Raw genomic sequence first — 25,311 nt, forward strand, 5'->3', positions numbered from 1 at the left:
CTGACCACATTCTTCCTCAGCCCCACCTCTTGGAGATGGAAACAAAGAGGTGGGCCTGGGCAGCACAGAGAGGGTTAAACTGACCTCGTCTCTGACATATTTGAAAGAAATATAATCAAGTTAATTCACTGCAAGGCAAATTCAGTACCTAAAGGGCCTCCATGTTAAATACAGCACTGACCTTTACCGGCTGATTACACAAAGACGACACAATTAGATTAGTCCAAGACAAAAGGTCAAGCACATTCACACTGTGACCATTTTATGCTACCTTTAGAGGGGGGGAAAAAATTACCTCCCAGCTGGAGGGGTATCTGGATGAGGAGGGGAATGGGACGGACCGCTGTGCCACCTTCTGCTTGGCTCAGGTACGTTTGGGGTGTCAGACAGCTTCAGGCACCATGCTTCACTCTACCTTCCCTGCAGTTCTGGGTGCTCAGGCATTGTTGGGGACCAGCAGCCCATGGCCCACAACCTGCTGTGAGCTGGCAGGATGCAGGCGTGTCCCGCTACAGTGCTGGGTTAGCAATGCCAGTAGTGCAAGCAGATATCTGTTTGTTGAGCAGGTGTTGTGTCGGGGCATTCCCAGCCTGGCTGCTCAGCAGCATGATGCTGCCTCCCTCCTGCAGCTCTGGCCCTGGGTGCTTGGTGGTGGTGCCCTGCCCTTTGCCGGAGCTGCTGCAGGGGTTTAAGCCGGCTGTGCCAACCTGGCACTGAGCTCCAGCCTGTGCTTTGCCACTGAGCTGCCTCGGGGAGAGTCGCATAATCTCCCTGCTTACAGATTCCTCCAAGTTAGAGAATCCCTTTGTGCTGCCCATCCACGGCACTCCATGTGTTGGATTAAGCATGGATTAGTTCAGTTCCGAGCCAGCTGCTCCCCTGAAGCCAGCTTTGGTTCCCCAGGGAGAAGTATCTTGCTCCAGATGTTGGAGGGAGCGAGTGGCAAAGCAAGGAACAGGACAGCGAGCCCCATCTCCCATATCATGCCCCACAAGCCTCAGTTCCTTTTCAGGAGTTGGCAGGGCTGGGTGAGGGCGCACCAGAGTCCCGAGATCCGGGCTGTTGGCAGCTGCCCCATCCCAAAGCCCGGTCGGCGCTTTGTCCCCTTAGGAGCGGTGTCCCAGTGGCTGGGGCCGGCGGGAGGCCCTGCGCCGTGCTGCCTGGCCATGGCCACCTCGTCCCTTTGGTGGCTGCCATCCCCCCTCCCAGGGGCTGCGGTGCCGGCGCTGACCATTAAAGCAGAGCCGGGATCCCCCTGGTGCTGACCCCGGTAGGGACTGTGCTCGGGGCCTTCGGGAGGTGAAAGGTGAGCCGAACTCGGAACAAATTAGTTCCAAGCAGAAGTTCAGCCAGTTACTCCAGATTGGATCCTTTGATTTCCGCAACTCAGACTCCACTCAGTGATCTGTAATGAGTGACTCTCAGAAATCCTCACATTGCAGCACTTTGTTCCCGAGCTCACAAGTCAGCCCATTAATGGGTAAAGGAAAAGACCTCGAGTCTAAGAAGTCTCGGGTTCAGAGTCAGAATTATTTGACTTTTAAGCTTCCTTTATCTGAACTCCTGCTGACTTCTTGTTTTCTGAGCCTGTTTGAAAGCTAGAAGTTACATTGTTAAGATCAAACATTCTCTCTTTCCAGATGGAGTTACAATATCTGTCTTTTATATATATATATATATATATATTTTAATATATATATATATAGTGTATATATACCAGGGTGTATATATATTCCACTCTTTTTTTTTTTGTTGTTGTTTAATCGCTCTTTCCATTAAAAGAAACTAGACTTGTAGGCTCTTGTAAATTATAATGTAAAACATTTTTTTTAACCAGACAGTTCCCAATTTTGCCCAAGGCGACTGGAATAGCTGCGCCACAGAAGGCAATAGGAAGGTGATTAATATGAATTTGTGACATATTTGAAAGATGGGTCTTTTGCCATATAAAGATTATCAAACACATGTGCTCTTCCCCATTAATTCCGCAGCCCTCCCAGGAAAGCCACAAAGCCTGGCTCCTTTGTTTCCAGGGTGGGTTTTTGTTTTTAAATGTACCTTTTGGTCCCCTTGATTACCACGTATTTGATTTTTATAGGGCATCTGTTCACACTGCTGCGTGGGTTCGCAGGCCCTTTTATTTCCCCGTTAAGCGGATCCTGTGAAGGCAGCCGTGCCAGGGGCTCTGACCAACCCTGTGTGTGCGCTGTATTTAACTTGTAGCCGTGCAAATTCCACTCTCTATTTGCCGTCTGCCCGACACGCAGTGGGGGCCATAGGGCCTCCCACCTCCCACCTCGTGCTGCTCAGAGCACTGGGACCTGCAGGAGGAGAGCAGGGGTGCCTGGCACGTCTCTGGGTGCTTGGCGGCAGGGCCAGCCTCTGCCTGCCAGTACAGAGAGAGTGGCTCAGCTGGGATCTCATCCCCGTGTGGTGCAGATGGCTCCGTCTTACCTTGTGTGTCCAGATTCAGCCCTAAAACTTTCCCCACTCCAAGTGAGGCCGGCTGTGAACCCAGCTGCCTTGGTCACCCCATGTTTTACAGCATCCTGGATTGCTGCAGCATCTCTAGCACCAGTAGTGGTGGCCGGGGCTCAGGCACTTCAGGTGCAGGTGGCCCCAGCCGTGTGCTCCCCCTGTGCAGAGCGCGGTGCCCACCCTCTCGACCCCTCTGCGCTGCCTTTCAAGTGTAACTGGCCATCGATCCGCCGTGACAGCGTCCTCTGAGTCACATTCTCGCCTGCAGGAGTAAAGGGCAAAGGCCAAGTTCTTAGTTTTCATAGAAAACTAATTAGACGACTCCATCGAAAATAGCTCAATAAAGCTGATCGGGGGCTGCACAGAGGGAGCCATTAAAGCCCCCATGACCTTTGCTTGGGTTGGGGCTGCCCCTTCCCTCCTGGAGCTGCCCGCTTCCTTCCAGCTGCTTGGCAGGTCCCAGCAGGGACCAGGATGCAGTGCTGTCCCCAGGGCTGCCAGGTGCCCTGCCAGCAGTGTGACTGTGTCACAGTGCTGCACAGCTGGTGGCTCAGTGCAGTGCACTCACAATGGCCCTGATTGATGCCTGGGGCTCAAGTTGATGCATGCCAGGCTGCAGGGCAGGGGAAGTGACGGATGCTGGTGGTAGCTTGGTGATGGCATCACCCTGCTCTGGGCATTGCTGGGACACAGCTCAGCTGGGATGGGATGGCGGCATCCTGGGGGCTGATCCGTGTAGGGGCACAACAGCACATGGACAGCTTGTCCAGGCCCTCAAACACCCGAGGTGGTGGGAGAGAGGGACGGACACCTCGTGGTGGTTGTGCTCCCATCCACAGCCCCAAAGCCTGCTTTTGCATATGGCACCCAGAAAGGGTGGGCTGAGTGCCATACCCCCAGGGAGGGCCGTGGCCGTCCTGCTGCCATGTCTCACCCAGCACACCCCGTCCCAGCCCACTCCATCCCGCCTACACTCACACATGCATGGGCACAGCCTGGGCTCCTTTACCCCCAAACTTTATTCATGTGGCACATTTACAGCAAGGATTGGAATAACTAGACAATGAAAATGCTGGGTTTGCATTATCGGTTGGTTTAACTGGAACACCACACACCATGCAGTCATGTACCGCCAAGTTCAGTGCCTGTATTGCCCTTCTGGCTGCCGTCACCGGCTTCGCTCCAGGCCATGCACGCACGGGCCCGGGGCTGCAGCCTCCCTGCAGGTCAGCACCCGGATGAGGGCTCCATTCAGCAGGGCCCCGGGGCTGGGTGACACTGGGTGACACTGGGGTCGCACGCCCTCAGCCCGCCCCGTGGCTGCCCCCGACTGCGAACCCACCCAGCCAGAGGGGACGCGCTCGGCAACTCTCTCAGGCAACAAGCCAGCTGCTGCTGAGCATCCGCGGGGACCCGCGAGGGGCACGGGGAGTGCGGGGACCGCGGGCACGCGGGGGCTGAGCCTCAGCATGGGAACCGGGGGAGCGGGAGGGGAGCGGGCCGGGGGACCTGGGCCGATTTACAGATCCCCTGCTCCAGGTACCTGTGGGTCGGGGCCAGCGCGCGCTGGCACGTCCACCGCCGGCAATGGACGCGGTGCTGCGGCACACCTGGCCCCGGCGGAGCTGGGACGGGTCGGTGGTGCTGGGGCGGGGCTGGGCATCCCACCCATCCCCGAGAGGCACGAGCGGACGGGACGGGGGCTCTGCACGCTGTCACCTCCCTCCTGCTGCCCGCCTACCCGCCCGCCGGGCCCCTGCCCCACTGAAGGGAGCCCTCCGGGGCCCCGCAGCCCGCACCAGGGCTGCCAGGGGCTCTGCAGCGGAGAATACAGGCACTTCACCTTGAACATAAAGAGACGGATTGCGTTTGTCACATACAGGAGTCAGAGAGGGGTTAGTGTCGATTCAAAAAGAGGGGAAAAAGGCGCTCGGGGAGAGGCCGGGGCTGGCGGGGAGGGCGGGGGCCGTCTCGACACTGCCGAGTCTCGAGGAGCGCGGCGCGGGCACGCGCTGCAGCAGCCGTCGAGGCCTGAAAACATAAAACCAGCGAAAAGAAAGAAGGGAAGGCGGGGACGGCCCATGCCGGGGACGTGGTGGCTACGGGGCGGGAGAGGGAGGACGGGGTGGGGCGCGGAGGGAGGGACGGAAATCGGGAGCCAAAGAAAAGAACGAACTACGAGTCTAAAATGTGGTGCAAGCGCCCTACGCGGCTGTCCGCTAGCATGGCATAATGTCCGGAGCAGCCCAGAGAGGGAGTCACATCAGGTCTACACAGATTTGCCTTCCCATATATACAACCTCTACTGGAGTAACAGCTGAATTGAGATTTGTGTCGGTTCCTCTGGCCTCGGTTGCCGTTTGAATGCTAGAGCCCGTCCTCCCCGCCTCGCCGGCGCCGGGCGCATGCAGCCCTGCCTGGCCTGCCCTGGGGATCAAAAGGGTTTGGAGGTCTGCTTGAAGATGAAGCCTCTATGGGCCAGTGTCTTCATGATGTTGGCGATGTTCTTACAGTCATCTGCGGAGAGAGCACAGAGGCACCGGGTTAGAGAGGGTCTGGTGCGGCGACATCGCCTGGGCTGCGTCTCCAGCCGGGCTCCAGCTCCCAGCCATCGCCCTGCGATCCCAGCGCCCGCACTGCCCCCGACCGCACCAGGAAAGGGGCTGCCCCGCTCGGAGCCGTCCGCATCGTGGCCTCAGGCCGCCCCGGTGCCACGCAGCCGCGGTGCCGACAGACGGCCGGAGCGTGGGGAGGGGGCGGGCGCTGCAGTTATTTACCTGGGACTAAACGCAGGCACCGTTTGCTAAAATAGAAGCCGGGCTTAAATTGATTCCTGGTGTCTATATTTCATGTTGAAAATTGGCTTGTAAATCCATGTTTTGATCTATGAGGGCCGTCTCCTTAAGAAAAAGCAAGAGTAAATGTGTAATTTCTCCCTTGACAGCACACGGCACAGAGGCGATCCTTCTTCCCGCTCCCCTCCGTTTCGGGACAGCTCCACTCGTTCCGATTACCACTCTTTCTTCCTCGCCCCACGCCTTGATGTCTCCATTTCATTACCGCGCGCCCATTTATCAAGCTGTTACCGTAAGGGTGACTTTGCCCACTTGCGTGTGGCAGCGGGGCCCGGCCGGCGCGGGGAGCGGTGCCCGGGGAGGGGGCGCGGGCTGAGCCCCCCCCCCCCCCCCGCCGCCGCCGGATGGATGTTGTGGCGGAGGGAAGGCTGCATCATTACTGATGTGTAAATGATAAAGAAGCCTCCACATCCATCTCCCAACTGTAAATCCAGGGAGTGCTTTATAATCAAGCTACAGCGATAATAATGTGAAATTAGGTCTCTCTATCAACGGGAGGAGGCCTTTTAATCACGGCTTAAAGGGTGCAAACGCTGTTTATCATAATTGAACTGTATCCGGGCTAATTGTGGCCATATTTCACTGTCTAGGAGACAGCAGGCTGCCTGCTGACAGTGCCTCGTGCCGCACTGAGGCCCCGCGTGGCCGTGCCGTGCCGCTGCCAGGTGCCGTCAGCCGGACTGGTGTCACTGTGCCACCCTGCCGTGCTGGTGGCAGGAGCGCTGTCACCTGGCATGGCCACGGGCTGGGGGCACCTCTGTTCCACGGCCCCGGAGCTGCTGAGGATGCTCCTGGGCCACGGGCGGAAGATGCGGCCCCCCATTAGCTGCACGTGTCCCTGTCACTGCCACCGGGCATCTTGGAGATGCAGGGCACTGCTTGGGAGATCTCACCATCCCATAGCTCAGATACAAGGTTTGCTCACAGCATCCCCTTTTCTGCGTCCTCGTGTTCCCAGTCCCTCCACCCCACGCCCGGTGGGACAGCACAGGGACACGGCGGCTCCCTCCCCCCTCTGGGCACCCTGCGGGGTGGCAGCCCCAAAGGCACGGCCACCAACCCCATGAGTCATTTTGGGAGCCTCAATCCAAATCAGTGCGAAGGTAAACACGCTTATTATAATTATCCATGTACAAAAAAAATCAACAACAGCAGAACAACTTTCTAATATGCAATTACAGCCATCTATTGATTTTACAATGTAATCCGCTCCGATTGATTTAATAACACAATTATAGGCTGGCTCTCGGGATATTAGAGTGGGAGATTTTCATAAACTCCAAAGCAAAAAACTAAGCGGCTTTTAAAACAACACAGTCAGATGGCTGTTTGGGGAATTATTAGCAATATGAAATCCTCTAAATCTGGCCGTCGTTACCTTGTGGAAGGAATTTCTATTACAAAAATGGCAATTGACAACCTAAAAGAGCGCGGATGGGATTGCTTTGCTGCTCTTTCAGTGCTTAATCCATCGCAAAGGTGACCACGGGGCTGGGGGCGGGCCGGGGATGGGCAAGGGGGGAGGTGTGGGGCTGGGGACAGGGGCAGCCCGTTGTCCAGCTGCCCCCTGGGGGGGCACACAGCCACAACAGGACCCAGAGCCCCTGCAGTGCCCGCACAGCACCTCTCACCCCGTGTCCCATTGGTGTGACAACACACGGGCCCCAGAGCCTGCTCCCCATTCCCACTGCCCCGTCCACAGCCCTGCGGCACCTACCCACATCCCCATGCCCACTGCCACCTCCACGGCACTGGGGTGCCCACGTGTCCCCATGCCCAGCACTGGGGAGGCAGCCCTGCGCCACCGTCCCTGCTCTGCGCAGCCTCCTGCACCCCGGCTCCCTCCATGTATTCCCGACTTTATGGGCACATTTTTCTTGTCAAGCTGACAGGGTTGCTAAGTGGATTTCTCCCTGATATGCGGACGGATTATCACATTACTCCAATGTCCTACACAAACATATTACTTTATATTCAATAGCCCTAATGAATATAAACTGCTTTTTCTTTTTGGGGGGCGGGGGGTAATCTATAGATTTTTAATGAGGGCACTATTAACTCCCTCCTCTTTAAAACAGACTTAGGTGCAGCCTCTGAGTAGAAAATCAATGGTGTTATTGTAGGAATATTGTATATTGATATTGTAATAATAAGATGCAATTGATTTAGGGGTGTTGCGCGCCGTGCAGGAAGGGGTCAGCCCGGGGTTACCCGGCAAACAGAGCGCGGCTGTGCCGTGCTGTCCCGTATGTGCCGTGTCACATCTTGCTGTCACCCACTGTGGGCATGGGATGGCCGGGGCCAAGCTCATCCCGATAGCTCTGCACTGTCCCCATGTCCTGGCTGGGATTGCAACTCCTTGGCACGGCTGGGTACAGGGACCACCGTGGCCCATCTCCATGTCCCCATCGGGAGCGAGCCCCGCGCACCCGTGCTGCGGCTGGAAGACGGATCACCCCCCGGCCCGAGCTGAGCAGGTCCATATTTAAGCTGTCCCCATGCTTTATGGTCTGTACGAGAACTGATGCTCAGGCGACCGGGGGCCATTTGTCAATGTTCTAATGGCAGATTACTGTTAATGAATAATATCGCCGCTCCCTTTGTACAACAGCTCTCTGCAAAGTGGGAACAGGGACGTGCGACCACCGCCTCCCTGCTGCCGACCCCTGGTGACAGCCAGTGGCCCCGTGACCTGGCAGCCACACGGTCCCCATGGCCCTGAGGGGACCAGACACCCCCCAGCTCTGGGATCAGCAGGATGCGGGTCCCACCTCAGGGTGACCTTGGCAAGCGTCACAGCCCAGCTTGGGGTAAGGGCAGGACATGTGGGGACGGACAGCCGCAGCGGTGACAAGGACATGTTGGGGCCCCATCACCCTGCACGATGCGGGGTTGGCGTGCCCCAGCTGCCAGCAGGTGTGTTACGAGGAGCTGACAGCGACGTGCAGAATATTAAGAATAACTTACCTCATTATCTGCAATTACGTTACTGCCACACACCTCATTTCTTCACGAAGAAAAGGAAATTAGCTTTATATTGACTTCATCCCACTGCCTTCCCTGGCTGCCCCGCCAGAGAGCCGCTCAGGATTTGGAGACAATTGGTTCCTCGCTCCACCCATCCCCTACCTGTTGCCATCCCTGTGCTAGGGAACAAGCCTGTCCCAAATCCCACCTACACCACCGGCACCCTACGGCTGCCAGGTCTCTTGCCTCCCGTGCCCCAGTGCAACGCAGGGGACGAGCAGGGGATGGGAACATCCCAGTTCTGACGTGGCCAAGGACCTCCACTTGCCCTGCGTCCCCATGAACGTCCCCAGACAAACCACGCGAGCAGCCCCGGGAGGGCTGAGCGATACAGGGAAAAAGCCAATTTCATCTTTATTAGGAGGAGATTTCTCTTTTAGTAATAAGCACACTTCAAATAATTAGCGTGTTTTACGTAATAATGAAATTATGGAAATGCAGGCCACTTATTCAAACAAGTCGCCATTACCATATTTTTAAATATTAGACTTAATTAGAGTTTATCACTTCAGAGAAGTACGAGGAGTGGAGATTTTTTTTCCTTCACAAAAAAAATCCTCATAAAGTGTTTATTAAGAGCGGGTAAGAAGGGGATAATGATCTGTTTGGAAATTAAGGCAATCAAACATTTAATGCTCTGCACTCCTGTAGGCAAAAGCATTCAAATGAGTCAATTATACATCCATTATCCAGGCACGATTAAACAAGGCAGGACGGGGAATTTGTCCTCCCCATCACACGATTGTCGCGAGGACTTATGTCCACTTAAAGGCAGCTAATAAAACACCCAACTTGTGGGAAGAGAGGAGGGAAGGAACGGGGAAAGGAATGGGGTGGGAAGAACGGGAACGAGGGAGCGGGTCAGCGGGACCGCCGAGGGGAGAGGTGGAAGATCCGTAATGATGCGGCGGTGTCTGCATCTCAGCCCGCCATAAATCAAAGTAATTAAGTTAACATGAAAATCAACTTCACCATCCCGTTAAATTACGGCATTTGCATATTAGGGCTCAAATGAAGTAGGTGCTGGTGAGGGGGAGGAGGAAGAGGAGGAAGATGGGGGGGGGCAGGGGGGGGTCCGCGCTCCAAAAAGGCGCCCATTTATTACGGTGAATAACTAATTCCAGAATTTATAGCACTGGATTTTTGTTCCCGTGCCATTTATATTACAGAAGGAAATTAAGGGGCGGGCAGGAGGCTGGCTGGACATCTTTCTGCGTTATTGCTTGTCTGCCATTTGCAAATCATTATTAATTGTGGCCCGTGTCGCTGGTGCAGCAGGGCAGGGTGCCTGGACAGCCGGAGCAGACACACATATCTCTTCATCAGGACCCCAGCCGCTAGCCCTGGAGAGCCAATTACCCCTCCCTGATTGGTATCAGATAAGGAGGGAATTTTTACAAATTAGGGAATAAATAGAATTTCCACACGTGGAGCAGGGAGGGCTTGAGAGGCAGTAATGAAAAACGATACATCACCATCAGCCAGACAACCCTATTCATACGCCGATGCATTACGCTCACTACTCATAATCCCGCCGGGTGACAGACAGCCCGCGGAGCCGCCGTCCAGCCGGGATGAGGGGCAGCGCCGCCGGGATGGGGCCCCAAACCGGCCCCGTAGCCCCGCAGCTCCCAGCGCCGTGCCCCGGGCACTCGTGGACTCGTTAAGGTTGGGAAGACCAATCATGTCGTCCAGCCCAACCGCCCACCCGTGCCCACCAACCACGTCCCAACAGGATGCTGTCGGGGGACCTGGAGCCAGCAGTGCAGAGATGTGGTGCAGCCAGCACGGCACGTGGGGTGCCCAGCCTGTGCCACGTCCCCAGCCCGGAGCTGAGCGCCGCAGGCAGGTAATTAGCTCTCCCTTATGACAAGCACGTCACCAAACAAAATGCTCGGCAGGAGATCAATCTCGCCTGTAAGTCACGCAGCCTTTAATTTATTCAGCATACAATGTCGCTCCACCACTGCCTTCCTGTAATTTATACCGTACACTGTCGTGTATTATTTAACTCATCTGAGTGTTTTACAGCTCGCCTGAAAGTCGCGGTGCAAAATAAAGTCACGGCCGGAGCACAGGGCAGGTGCAGCAGTATGCAGCCTGGCCCTTTGCTCCGGGATGGGATGGGAATGCGGTGTGCCTTGGGGATGGGTGCCAACTTCCTGCGTAAGTCCACGGCTCCGAGTGGGAATGGGAAGAGCAGGCCAGTGCTGAGAGCAGCCCAGCGAGATTCTGCGGCTCTCCAGGAGCCCCCAGCCCCAGATGCACCAGAGCCAGAGGAAATCCCGGGCACAGGTGGCAGCCAGGACACGGCTGTGGCCACCCCCATGAGATGTCCCCACGCTGTCCCCTCTGCGCAGGGACAGGAGCATGTAGGGACAGTTCACCCAGAGCTCGTCTTTGGCCATGCAGCTGAATGGAAACAGTCGATGATATAGAGCTGGATATTCTCCGTGGGGAAGGTTAAAACCTCTGTTCAGTGTAAAGTTGCCATATCTAAGCACTTATGATCACGATATTTATGGCCAGTTTATTCCAGGCTGTTAAAGGCAGCAGTAGTTATCCGCAGATAAAGGGAATCGGGCTCCCCTGGTGCCTCCTCTCCATGCACTGAAGGCAGCCAGGTGTCCGTGGGCACCGTGCCTCTATGGGGACACGGATGGCACGTCCCCCTTGCCAGCCCCTGCCCCACACTGCGGTGCCGATGTCCCTGCTGGGATTGGGACCCTAATTAGGGCGAAATTTCAAGGGAGAAATAAGCGGGTTTGTGAAGGCGCGTTCCTGCCTGTGAGTGACACGAGATGTCAGAGAAAGGAAATAAAAGGCGAGGATGCAATCCCAGCGCTGCCGAGACTGTGCGGCGAGTCCTAATGGAAAGTTGTGCTGCTCTTTAAAGCTCGGTCAGATGGCCTAGTTATTGCTTTAAAAGGGCCAGAATCAAACCGCCGCGCCGCACTCCAATCCTTCAAATAAAGCGAGCCGTGCTTCTGCGGGTCCGGCAAGCAGAGCCGTGCGATTACACAGAGAAGGGCAGGTCTCTTTATCTTGGAGGGAGACCTACCTATTTTTAAACATTAGCTCCAAATCACCAGCTCACCTCTTTGTCTCTCGCAAACCCTCTCTCGCCTTCTGGAGGAGAGATCAAACGCCAGCCCCGCTGCCATTGTTTCTCTCCCAGCGAGATGGATGCGGGACTGTAATCTTCCCACAAAGCCGTGCGCTTCAAAGGCATCAAAAGTGCTTATTAAAAGTCCTGGGAAACTAATTTAATAACACCCCAAAGGGCTGGAAAAACGGAGCTGGCAGCTCCCGGAGCAGCCTGGCATGCCATGCCATGGGGCTGGACACCAGACCCGTGTTCCTGCATGGGTCCCACGGAGCGGGGCAGGAGATGGAGAGGAAAGCTCCAGCCTCCCGCTCACCCTGCCCATTAGTGGGGCTGTTTTACTCTGGATCATTAAATATGTATATCTTATTACACGCCTTGTTACAGTATTGAGCTCTATTGACTGATAATAAATTCCAAGCATCATCCCGGTCATAAATTTATCTGGAGATGATGAAGACTCAATAATCTAGTCATGCAGATAATATGATAGGGCCTTAAAAAAGATCATTACATTATATGTCAAAATTAAAAGTGAAATACACTTTATTAACAGTGTTTCCACACTTGGGGCCATTACTTGTTATATCCCCTCCTGCCCTCCCAGCCACCAACCCGCCATGCCTTGGGCGAAGCACGGATGAGCCAACGCAGCTCTGCGCTGGACAGACGCCACCAACGGCCAAGCGTCTGGGGACAATGGACACGGCGTGCTTGGGAACCTGCAGGTGTACCCAAGCCACCATTGTGCCCAGTGGCTCATGTCCCTCGACTCCCACTTCCATCCCTTGGCTTCACAAGGAGGTCACAGCCATTGGCAGCACTTCATAGCCCTGCTCCACGGCACACGGCTGCGCGGCTCCCGGCTCAGCCTTCCCCCCAGCCCTTGTCCCCCTCCCCAGCCCAACAAGGGGACGGGCAGTGGGGGCACGCGGATCGATGCCGCGACACAGATCAGCTGCTGGGAAAACCAATCGCGGATCAGATTGAAAGCGACTTCTCCGTGTATCTCCCCAGCTCCCGCTACAATAGATTGGCTGGAGAAATCCGATGGAGAGAGGAGACAAAGGGGGAGGAGATGGGGAGAGGAGGAAAGGGCTGATAATGCTCCCTGCCACGGCCGCTCTAATCTGTGACAGCCCGAGGATTTGCTGAAAACCATTATCACATTTCTCTCCCTTCTCTTGTCCCTGATAAAGCCCCGGCTAATCTGTTTGTTGCAGGTATTGAGCAAACGCATTTAGCGAAACAAGGGGTGTGCGTGCGCTCGGTGCGTGCCTATAAAACATTTCCCCCGTGTCTCCAGCAGCAGTGGGGAGCAGGGGGGGCTGCTTCAGGGGCTGCTTCAGGCGGCCGTACTGGGTGTTGGCCATGGGCAGATGGTGCCCTTTGCAGGTTCGGGGAGCTCTCTCCTATGGGAGCACCCCATCACCCAGCCTCATTCTGACCCCATGCAAAGCCCCAGGACATGGGGACAGAGGACAGCTCTGGGTACCCCATTTCCACCCAAGGCCTTCCCAGGGGATGGAGGTAACGCAGCGAGAGCCCGGACCAGGGGCTCCCATCTGTTACAAACAGTTCTCGTGGAACATTAATTACAGTAATTTAGCCGTGGAACACTAACTGCAGCCAGTGCAATAGCATTCAGTACATTAGTGGCTATAACCCACTCCTTAAAAAAGACATTTGGCTACTGACAGCTGATACAATGAGTTGTGAAGCATAACCAAAGGGAAGGGGGGGAAAAAAAGCGAGCTGGGAGCAACCTGTGTGGTGGTGTGGCTGGGATGGGGCAGCACCCATCAGGGCATCCATCACTCAGGTGGGGGGGAAAAGGGCAGCGCTCAGTGCCTGCAGTGCCCTGGGTGCTCCCAGTGGAGCCCAGAGCCATCCCCAAGCCCAGCAGCGCAGGGCCGCATCTCGGCACGATGTCAAACAGAAGGACATTTCCTTCTATCTCTCAGTCACCGCCCCAGGGCACAATCCACCTCCATTCAATCTTTACTCCACTACACATGTTTCCTTTCCAGCCTCGGATTATTTTTTATCATCAAATTACTGCGGCGATAAGATGGAGGAGATGTGATAGCGAGCAGCAAACCCCCGCCGTCCCTCTCCATCTCCCCCAGCCTTGCTCTGCATGGGGCTTCGTGCCCCCACCGTGTGGATATCACAGCTGGGACTGAACCACAGCCAATGGTGCCCAATGGGACTGTGGTGGCACCCGGGTGGCACGGGCAGGGGACACATGGCCACGCCATCAGGACCTTGCAGGCATGATGAATCCTCCCCATCGCCTTGTTTGCTCCACTCTGCAACAAACGAGCCCCTTTCCGACCGGGGATAGCTCATCCGGAGGAATGCTCTTTCAGGCCTCTCTCCCTCTAATCCCTATTAATTTAAATAATGCTCGGGCACTCTCCTCCAACTATTTATTATTTATCAGGTTTGTTTATTTGTAGCTAACAGGTAGCGCTCAGCATGCGTCCCTGGTGTGGGGACAGGGGCCGTTTATCACCCTGCTCCCCCGCCATCCACCATCCGTCAATTACTCCTGCTTCCTTTAATTAGTAATGAGGACTAATATCTCTGCCTGGGATGGTGGCTGGAGCGGAACTTCCCTCCGGTGGCATCAGAGGGAATGAAAAATAAATACCTGTGCCGAGCTGCTGATTCGGGGGGAGCTCCCTGTGCATCCCTATTGGGGGGCAGCTCTGTGACAGCCCCTGCATGCCAGCTCCTGCCCTTGGGTAGAGCACATTATAGAGGACACGGAGGTCCCAATCTGCGGTGTCCCCTCACAGTGTGTCCCTGACACTGAGCTCTGCCCCACCAAAATGAAATGCCTGTGAGATCCTCCAGTATCTTCTCACAGACCCAGGGAGCTCTGCGTCAGAAAGTACCACCCAGAGCAGCCTAATACTAAAGGCAGCATGCGATATAAATGCAGCCCCTTTGATTTATTGACTGGGAGAAGTTTTTACACGATAGCCCATTAAGACGGACGGCTCTGTTTACAGCCAGACCATCTAGCTATAGGGACCCCGAGCTGGATGCTGTGTTTTGCTATTGCTCTTCAGGCAGACATCTCATTAAGGGCAACAGCATATGGAGCTCTCTGGATCTATACTTCACGAGTCCTGGGGGAGGCTTTTACCATTTTTAATAAGTGGGCAAGGTTAGCAAACCTGCAACGTGCTGACCCTGCACCACGGATCCCAGAGCAGCGCCGCGAGCGGACGCACCAGGAGCATGCAGGATTCCATAAATCACCACCCCATGGGGGAAACAGAGGAGTCTGGTCCCCCAAAGGGGACCCAGGGCCATACTCATCCCACCCAGCTGCAGGGACACGCAGCACGTGGGTGGCTCAGCCACAAAGGTGCTTTAAGGAGAGTGTGTTAACGCAACAGCACAGGAAACAAAACCCACAAGTGGCTGCTCCAGGGGGATTACTCTGTATTCAGTAACAAGGCTGTGCAGGAGAACATGTATCCCTGGCAAAGACCTACAGCTCTTCTGCAACCTGACAGAGCCTGTGGGACCAGCTGGGTGCCGTGGGCTCAGATGGGCAAGAAGCACAGGCTGCCAATGGCTCTGGTACACAGCCATCACTGCAGGGCAGGGCTTGGGCACACCCTCTGCTCCCAGCTCCGTGCAGCAGAGCATGGAAAGCCCTCCGGATGTCCCCAGGTCAGAATTGGCTGACATCTACTGAGTGTTCTGAAGCACAGGGATTTGTGTCGGGTTTGGTGCCTGGCTCAGAGCACCACTCGCATCCTGATACAGCAGCACAGCATGGCCTTGGGGCAGCAGTGATTTATGCCAATGTGCTGCCCTCCCCACATTGCCTCCTGGCCCGTGGAAGCCTGAGAACGGGATGGTTTCCTTTGGGAAAGTCTGCCTGGGTCTGGTAAGGAGGAGACGGGGAAGGAAGAGACGGACAAATGGACAGGCACGGCAGCGTGTTTGGTCTCTTTCTGGCAATTCTCTCACAAACAGTCTGAGCATTTTGAAATGAAATTTTGTAGGCGATTAGCTCACAATGTGAACTTAATTGCTTTTGGTATTTAAAAAACCCCATTAAATTAAATGGCCGAGATATTGAGGCTTAAGCAGTGGCTGCTTCCAACGCACAGTAACTACCAGCCTCATTACAAGGCCGATTCCAGCCGTGCACGGCGCAGACCCATGCGACGTGACCGCTCCGGGCTCCCTCCCTGCTCCCAGCATGGGAACTGATCTGGTCCCATTTGGTGCCAGTACCCTGCACCTCCCCACTGCAGCTCTGGGAGCGATGCCCTGCTTCACACTGAGCTCTGTAATAGGATAGAGCAGCAAACGGCTTTCACCTTACTTTACTTGTTTGTTTAAATTATTTACACTCCTCAGATGCGAGATTGCTGTCCAAAAGGAGCATCCTTTTGGCTGCTGCAGCTTTAAAATGACTTGCATCCATCACTCAATCGCTTTCAGGTCAAACATGCGCTCCCGACTTAATGACCACATTTCCTCAGCAACAAATCTGTCACCGCTGTTTGTTTAAAGCCAACAATCTGTAGGAGCACTGTGTGCAAGGATTGAATTAACTCAGCATCTGAATGACTGCAGCGCCAGATCATTCAAATTGCACCTTTCCTAAGATCTTCCCGCAATGTTAATTAACGCTCCGTGTGCGATGGACAACGTGCACGAGGCTGCGGGGAGAGCAAATCTCAATCCCTGTGGGCATGGGGCTGTAGGAACCAGGTCCTGGCCTGTGTGCACGTGTGTGCACGGTGGGGTGATAGGGGGCACCCCTCGCTCCGACCTACCCCGGTGTTTCCAAAGCACAGTGGTTGCAGAGATTCTCCATGCTGGATGCTTGGCTCACGTTGATTTGTTTTCCCCAGGAAACATCCAGCCCAAACTGTTAATACGTTGCAATGAACACGAGTAAAAAATATGTTGCTGTTTCCCTCAGATTCCAGCTACGTGTTGCTCAGAGGGTATTTGGTATGTGTGCACTCAGATGCTTTGGAACAAAGCCTTGAAATCTGTCAGGAAGGTGATTTTGGGAGTGTTGGGGCTGGATTTTCCATTGGAATGTCACCAATGTTGGGCACAGCCCTGCCTGCAGCCCCACGCTCCCAGCGGCAGCCCCACTGGCACTCGGACCCAGCACCTGCATGGGGAGCAGGGATGTGTGCTCGATGACTTCCCCAGGAAACAGGAGGGAGGAAACAGCTGTGTTGGAAAACTTTGGGACCAGGAGCTGGGAGAGAGGTGAAGCCAGAGGAAACCGTGATGGGGAGCTGGTGGGGCTGGTGGAGCTAGGGGACACCAGAGGAATGGGGGATGGGATCTGGACAAGAAAACGAGGACAAAGAGCTGAGATACAGGTGGGGAGTGGGGCTCATCCAAGCCCAAATGCACAGATGTGCCCCAGCCCTTGCCGACATGGCAGCAGTGCTCTCAATGCAGACCTCCTGTGCACCGCAGCCACCATGTCCCTGTGGAGCAGTAGCTGCTCCAGTTTGGGTCCTAACCTGGGGGTCTACAGTCCCCCCCAGCCTCACCTCATTGTGCTGCAGTTAATTGGGGCACTGCTCTAATCTCTACCTGCCATTGATTTCAATTCAGCTCCAATTTTCTTCTTTGACCTTCTCTCCTCCAGACCCTGCTCACAAACAGAGCACAAATCCTCAAACATCCCCTTCATTTTTCCCTGAAAAATTCCATTGCACCCCAACCACCAATGACTGATGTCTGTTTGGACGTGATGTTTGGGGACAAACACCGCTACCCAAATGTACACCCTGCCCAGATGTGCCCACCTTGGCTTTGGCATGGGAAGGGAATCAGTGATGCTTTGAGACCACCCCAATCTTACACTCCTCACCTTTCATATAAGCACTGGATTAGAAATGAGATGGGAACATCACCAGCTCCCCAACTGGCCCCCTGATATCTGCAAGGTGACCATAGGGGTGACAGTCTCATGCATGGGGAATGAGTGTGAAGAACTGTTGGGTGTCCCTAAGCCACATCAAGGTGCATACATGCTGGGAGACATGCTCCCTTCTTCTCACAGCTGAGACCACCTCATGGCAAAAAGAGACCAAGAGACTTCCAGATGGTGACCTTCAGGATGGCTGCCTGCTGTCCACCTAAACACTAACCCCTGAGCCCCAGCCCTGCAGGGTTGAGATGCTTCAAAGGCAGGCTGAAAGGGAAGAGCTAGGGGAAGGTCTCTCCTCCTCCATGTCCCTGGGGCCACGGATGGGACACAGCCACCAGCAGCACCCAGCTCCCCGGTGCCACTCTCTGTGCTGTGATCTGGAATGGGAGCAGCCGCTCGGAAGCGGTTAGGATCAGGTTGCAATGTGCTGGCACTAATGAGCAGGAGACAGGGGGCTGCAGAAAGTGACTGCGAGATGTCCACCAGCGAGATGCTGCCAGTGCCAGGGGCAATGGGGGAGCTGCCACTGGGGGAGTGGGATGGGAGAGGCATCATCCCTCAGAGCTCATCCCCTCCTGGCACCCCAAAATGGGTGGGGAACCCCTGCCAAGGCGCTTTCCTCCAGAAATCCTGGCTGCCAGAATTCTAGCCCTCCTGGGGCCCTTCTTTTCCTGGCAGCAATTCACTATGTAAAGAGGCTGGGTATTTATAATTATGCTCAAAGTGGCCACTTTGAAAATCTATATGTCTCTAGGCTCCCTGTACATCATAATGTCAAGTCTGTGAATGGAGGCATCCATCAGAGGCCTCACATCACAGACCTCGGAGCTGTGATAAACACTCGGGAAATGCTTGCTGAACCCCTTGTCCCACTGCTGCCCGCTGGGGAACAGAGCTGCTCTTTGCGGGGTGCCAACTGGGCTCCTGCAGGAGGAACAACGCCAGGTGAGACATTGGTCAGGGATGGGATGATACCTCTGGCCAGAGCCTTCCTTCCTCTCTGACCCCAGTGGGAAGTGGGACCCAACGGAGCCATCCCCCCGTTCTGTCACCTCCTCGAGAAGTGGGGCCAGTGTTGGTTCCCACAGAACAGAACACTGCTCCCTGCCGACCACGCAGGCTTCCCTAACACTTTGCCCAGGCTCTTCTTAAAAATTTATTGCTCTGTTGCAACGTGAAAAATAAGACAGAGAAGTAATCATTAGTATAACTATAACTCCCCGTGCAATAGCCCCACTTGTAAATTGAGATTTATGATTGCAGCTGCCGATATTTTAGAGGCTGGTGCAAGCAGCAGTGGCAGCACAGCCCCGCTCCACGCTGCCCCGCCGCAGTTACAGTTTATCACAATCTGCAGAGATTATTGCAATGAATAATACACAACGGGCTGGCAGTGAAGAACTATTCCCGATCAAACGTTTCTGTAAACAACTGAATAAATAATATTGCTCGGCCCCTCTTTAGAGCCCTCGGAGGCCCAGGGAAATCTCTCATTACTCAGCAGGAAGGCAGTGGGGGGCTCAGAAGGGAGGGACGTGGGGTCTCTGGGCACCGTGGTGGCAGCAGTACAGGGGGGTCCCAGCTGGGTGCCAGCACTGCAATGGGAGCGGGGCTCGGTGTGCTCCAGTAAATGTCAGTAGGTAATGTGACACACGCAGGAGCGTCTGCCAGCAGCTGTGGAAAGGGCATTTCTTACACGGCTGGAAGGATAAAGTTCAGCTTGTAGCCCGGGGTTCCCCCAGCCACACTGAGCTCCTGGGCTGTGCCCACCCTCACTGGCACGTGTCCTCATCCAGTGGGCAGTGTGCATAGATCCCCTCCCGACCAACGTCACCCTGGGATGCCTCATTCAATACCCAAACCCTACAATGCTCGCTCACAGACCAGCAGTGGGACGAGGACACCCCCAGGCAGGACTGTCACCCCCAGGACAGATCCCTGCTCCCCGTGCCCAGCTGCGAAGGACGAGGGAAGCAAAGCAGTGAAGTTTGCATCCCTCCAGTGCCTGCTCTGCCCACGCCTGTGGAATAGGCTCCAATTAATCCCCCCTCAGCTTGGCCCGCCCGCTTCATTACCTCCCCTTGATGAGAACCATCAGTGGGGCCTGTATGATTTTGCTAATTAGCCTCACTTCGTTTATCATTTCCATTTTCTCCCAGAGACGCTCGGCTTGCTGGGCGACAGCTTCATCTCCTGCTGAAACAATGCGGCCCCTTCTGTGCCCGTCTCACTTAGCGCTGTCACCGCAGCCATTATGAAATTGGGGTTTCATTTACACACTAATTAAACATTACAGCTTGTTCACAATTACAACATGGGGATGAGGAGGTAACTAATTACTTAAGAAATGAGCTAACATTTATCTCTGGTTCCTCCCCCACAGCCCACCGAGGTTGGAAATTGTTCGGTAGCGACAGCCTCCAAGCCCACGTACCCCTTGGGGCTGTATCCCTTTGAGGCTGTGTCCCCTTGGGGCTGCGTTCCCTTGGGACTGTACCCAGAACTCAGCCCCAAGGAGATAAAAACCCTGTTCCAGGGATGATGGGGCCACAGCAGAACCAATCCTGTTCCAGGACCATGCAAGGGATGGGGGTCTTTATGGGCAGTGCAGACACCCGCATGCCCTCCATGTTCTCACTGGTGATGGGCAACTCATCTTGAAAAAGACATTTTCTTCAGGGAGGAATTAACATTTAAAAATGAGAATCATTAGGGTAAATAAAGCAGGCTGTCACTTGGATTGAAAGGCAACACCGAGTGTGGGCTCAGGACACTGCCATGTACCAGGAATCAGGCGAGGGGAGGAATAAGGAACCCATGTTTGGCCTGAGCAGGAGAGCGCAGGCAGGAGATGGATATTCAGGTTGGATACTAGGAGCAAATTATTCTCCTAAAGATGGCATAGGCTGCCCAAGGGGGTGGTGGGGTCACCGTACGTGGAGGTTTCCAAGAGCTGTGGGGATGTGGCACTGAGGGACATGGTCAGAAGTCATGGTGGGGTGAGGTGGGCTGGGTTGGATGATCCCAGAGGTCTTAATGATTCTGTGGTTGGAGAGCAGGCAGGAGATGAGGCTGGGGGCTGAGATGGAGGCTGCAGGCAGGCAATATCCAGAGTCACTCATGAAGGGAAGAGCAGCAGAGAAAGGGGATGGTGACATGGACTATCTTGGGACAGCTGGGAGGCAGCAGCTGGGCTGTATATTCATCTGCAAGCCAGCAAGCAGGCTGATGAGAAGACAGGGCAGAATGCTGAAGGCCACCAATGCATTGCCTGGAAGCTTCTGCAGGCACTGGGAAAGGCTGTGCTGCTGCTGGGCTTTTGAAACACATGAAGAGTCCCCCCATAAACAGCCCTAAGCAGTGGAAATGCTCTCAGAAAAAAATACCTCGTCCAGCACCAGGCAATTAAGGTTCTTTTGCAACTCTTAACCCGTGATTTTGAGACAAAGAATTTGGCCTTGGCATAATTTGAACTGCTAATTGCTTTCCTGATCCGCAGTCAGAGAACTGAGATGAAGTCTGCGCACCAAAAAAAAAATAAATCACCTTCCCTGTGCGGAAGAAAATTCAGAGCTCCTCTCTGGGGGGAAGGGGATGCTCTCTTCTTCCCTTGAAACAGCTTAAAAAATAATGATCAGGAAACAGTTAAGCAAAAGGGGGGTGAACTGGTGGTTGGAAAAAAAAAAAAACTCACACCACTTTATAATAATAGTAACAACTCATTCCCATAGTTTTATCCTTCCTGTCTTTAGCCCACAAAAAAAAAAAAAAAAAAAAAGGAAAAAAAAGAAGAAACCCTAAGCTAAACTACTGACACTGGCTGGGAGCTTAGAACTGCCGCATCAAACAGAGCCCTTGAATCTCCTGAACATAATTGTGCTGCCCTCTAACCTCAACCTTCAATCAGTGCAGTTTAACTATCTCATTTTAGCCTACAGGACACACCCCTCTGCTAACTAGCAGCCATATTCTTCTCATTAGGAGACTGCTCTGTACAGGATCATGGAGGCAAATCCGTTGTCTCTCTTTTTCTCTCTCACTCTGCTGCTCTTGGTTGTTATATGTGTACTTCTGGAGGGAAAGAACACGAACAGGGGGCTTGGCGGGTGCTGGAGATGGCCCAGCTGCCAAACTCTGGGTCCCCTGGGTATGGAAATAAAGCCTTACCACTTGTTCTCGTGTGGAAATGCACAGCGGGCAGGCACGGCCCCTAACCTCAGTGCCAGGCGCTTGGTGCTGGAGGTGCTCCTGCTTTGCTCCCTGCGTGCAGCCAGGGATGGGCCCTGGGGTGGCAGTCCTGGTCGTGCAGGGCCAGGTGGGGACAGGCAGGGGCAAGCAGGGAAGCATGGGGCAATATGATGAGCTGGATGGGGCTGTACACTGCAGGAAAACTGTGTCTTCGTGGGGAAAACTTACCGAGGGTTGCCACGTGCTCTCCATCACTGGCGAGCTTTGCATCAAGTCACTGGCAATGGTTTCTTCTATGCTTGAAGGTCAGCTCAAAGCCATGTGGGAATGACACAAGATGGTTCTGCTAGCTGCCTGACCTGAATGGCCACACATGCCCTGATGTCACTGGAATACAGGACATGGCAGCTCGGTGCCAGCAGTGTGGACCAAAGCACCCACCCCAATGGTGACTGTGACCTTATCCCCTGCCTCCCCACCCAGCCAGCACCCCCAAGCCTGCAGCACCCACCTTAAGCCTCTCTGTGGGTTTGAGTGATGCAGAAATCATAGAACTACAGAATCGCTGATGCTGGAAAAGATTGCTAAGATCATTTAGTCCAACCCACTCCACCGTGCCCACTAACCACGTCCCTCAATGCCACATCTCCACGGGTCTTGGGCACCTCCAGGGATGGTGACCCCCTCCCCACCTCCGTGAGCAGCCTGTGCCACTGCTCTTTGTGAGAAGAACCTTTTTCCTAATATTCAACCTGAAATGACGTGCACTTTTCAGGCAGAGCAGATCCCTCTGAGCCCACCCAAAAGCTCTAAAGGAGCACAGTCAGTGGGGCCGGGCAGCAGCTGGGCTGGTACAGCTCTGCCTTTGCCTTGAGATTTGGGTGTTGGCATCCTGGAAGCAGGATGTGCACAGGCAGGGAGGTTAAGAACACAGCTCTGGATGGATTTAGATAGCTCGGCGTCTGTCCTCCCCATCCTGCAGCATCCTCCCATCCACACCTCATCCCTGGGTCCCGCTGAGTTATGCCAGTTATTAACACGCTCCAAGTTCGTTATCTTAAAGAGGCCACTCAGGACACGGGGCAGCGATCCTTAAAGCAATTAATGCAATCCTTTGATTTCAGGGGATAATGTAGGAGCCGCCGGGCTGCCTTAAAGAGGGGACTGTCAGCACCGGAGCGAGGAATGGTCACGGGTCAGAGCATCACGGCACAGAGGTACCCGTTAGCACTTAACAAGACACGGGGGCAGCTGCCAGGGCTGGCTGCTGTCAGAGCCCTCCTCACCCAGCCCAGCTCCCCTCCAGAGAGGGGAAAGTGGCAATGCAGGGCTTTGGCTGCTGCCCGGGGGCTGCCCAACCCCGTGGCGATGTGATGCGCCCACCGAAGGCACGAAACTTTCCTTTCTTTCTTTCCTTCCTCGTTTTTCAGAGCACAAGTTCTTTCTTGGTGAAGACTTCTGGGGGAGGTGGAGAGAAGCAGGAAGCCAAAGAGAACCATCTCGCTAGTCAAAGCCTTTAACAACTATTTTTAATATCAGGCAGAGGAACAAGATTTTGAAATGAAACAGCCTGCGCCGCTTTGATGGGCGAGCGACAGATCTTGAAACAAGGTCCATTCCCTCCTCCTTCACTAACTAACAGCCATATTTCTCTCATTAAAGACAATCTGGCCGTATTTTCAAACTTCTTAACAAGGCGATCACCGTAATTTGAGATTTCTATTATCCATGCTCCTATTACAGCAGTCTTTTAAGCTGCCGTCTTTTTTTTTTTTTTTTTTTGCTTTCTTTCCCCGATTTTGTCTCTCCCCTCAAACTGCCATCAGTGGTAATGACGTGCAGGAAACAAGAGCACAGAGAACCAGCTTTTTTTTTTTTTTCTTCTCCTTTTTTTCCCCTTCTTTTTGGTACTAGCTCGTGCAGGGGGCAGCAATAAGGAATAGAATAAAAAAGCGAAATGAAGTTTGGTTATCTCTTATCGGGAGTTTGGTTGTTAATCCGCCCAGCAGCTCACTCAGAGCCCACGCACCACCTTATCTCCCCTGTCCACCACGGACCCCCTCCCCGCGGACCCCCGGCTCTCCCCTTCCCGAAGGCGCCCGGCCGCAGCCCTCCCTGCCCCATTAGTCCTTGGCTGGGCTCTGCCAGATGGATGCAATTTGCATAATATCAGCGGCAGAGGCTGGCAGATCAACCGGGGTCAGGCTCTGACATCTCCAGCACAGTCTATCTCCGAGTGCTAATTTGGACTGCATTGATCTCTCTTTCTGATTTCTTTGTCATTTACGTCTGCAACGGTTTGACAGGAGATACAGAGACAGACAAGGGGGGAAAAGAAGGGGAAAGGGGGGGGGCAGAACAGGAGAGAAACAAAGATTGTAGTTACAGATGTCTTTAAGGGAAAAAACAGATTAATCCAAGGACTCCTCTGAGGGTCGCAGCTTTGAAACATCCTAATTATCCCCTTCTTATGAATTCCTGCACAGACTTAGAGGGGGGTCTTGTCAGGGAACTCAGGGGAATGGAAACTTGTTAAATTGTGGTGCAGCTCTCCGGCTGGCTGCTACCCCTTTTCTCTGCACCTCGCAGCCGTGTCTCATTAGGAGAAATGGGGTGGCTGCAGGCATCCCTCCGCACCTCGATGGTGGCTCTCGTTAGGGCCAGGAGGAATGGGCACGGAGCTGTGCTCGCTGCCCTCAGGATCAAGAGGTGTTCCTGAGTCACACCCCATCCTGGGTGTCCCCCCAAGGGGATGGCAAGGAGGATGCTGCAGACCAGAGAGAGCCACCAAGTAAGGATCCCAGGGCAGGCCGTACCACCGGTCCCCAACAGTGGGTCGGGGACACATGGCTTGAAGTTCAAAGACATTTCCATGCTATTAATTGAGACGTTTATTTCATTAACAGGAAACTCTTCCCCTCTCACAGGTAAGAGAGGACAAGCCTCGTCTGGGACATGTCGCAGAGAGACACTAAGGCACCAAAGAATCCATGGGGAAATCAAAATGTCACTCAGTGTTTTACATCTCTACTTTCTACAGAAAAAGCTCTCTGGAAAGTTAATGATCTTCCCAGGCCTCTCACCTACCACATGTCTTCCAGTGCGTGAGGCTGCAGCAGGATGCACCAAATGCTGCTTGTTTCAGAACAAGTGCCTACAGGAGGAATGTTCTGCAGGACAGACAGACAGCCAACAGTGGGATGGGTCCGAGCCAGCGCAAAGGGCTCTCTGTAGTGCAGGTTAATTCAGGCCTGCAAGCTCCCGCTGTTGGGATTGGCTGGTTTGTAACACAGAGCATCCCCAAAACACACCCCCACCAGTCCCTTCAGCACTCCCAGTATGCCAGCAATGGTTTGGCATGGGATGGCACGGCACGGCACTGCAGAGCATGGCATCACATCACATGGCACTGCATCAGGGCTTGTCCCGAGCAGCCACAGCCCTGTAACTATCTCACCTCCACCAGAACGCCGGGAAGCTCCAGCAACATCTCCAGCACAGCGGGGCCAGCGGTGTGCCGTGCCCCTGTGTGCCATCGACTTTGGGCTGGGTAGGACGGAGGGGTGACTGCAGTCAACACAAACACTCAATCATCCTTCCTTTCTTTCTTCTGTGCCTCCTTTGTTAACTGCAGGAAACAGCTGAAAGACCTTGAGTTTCCCATTGTAGCGTGTATGGGAACAGAGCTGCAGTGATCAGAACATACCCCCCGCTGC

At 54.4% G+C, this 25,311-nt stretch overlaps 1 protein-coding gene across 2 annotated transcripts in view; it reads right to left on the reverse strand.

Annotated features, from left to right (window-relative positions):
• Positions 1-3,479: 3,479 nt before the first annotated feature.
• The window catches only part of ERI3 (ERI1 exoribonuclease family member 3), a 97,065-nt gene continuing 75,233 nt past the window's right edge, over positions 3,480-25,311 (reverse strand). For both annotated transcript variants that reach the window (XM_085232375.1, XM_085232374.1), the window contains exon 8: positions 3,480-4,995. In XM_085232375.1, coding sequence (XP_085088501.1) covers positions 4,913-4,995 — 83 coding nt within the window. In that variant the 3' untranslated portion in view covers positions 3,480-4,912. The remainder of the gene's footprint in view (positions 4,996-25,311) is intronic.

Source organism: Meleagris gallopavo, chromosome 10, assembly GCF_905368555.1.
Source record: "Meleagris gallopavo chromosome 10, MGAL_WU_HG_1.1, whole genome shotgun sequence".
Taxonomy (NCBI): domain Eukaryota; kingdom Metazoa; phylum Chordata; class Aves; order Galliformes; family Phasianidae; genus Meleagris; species Meleagris gallopavo.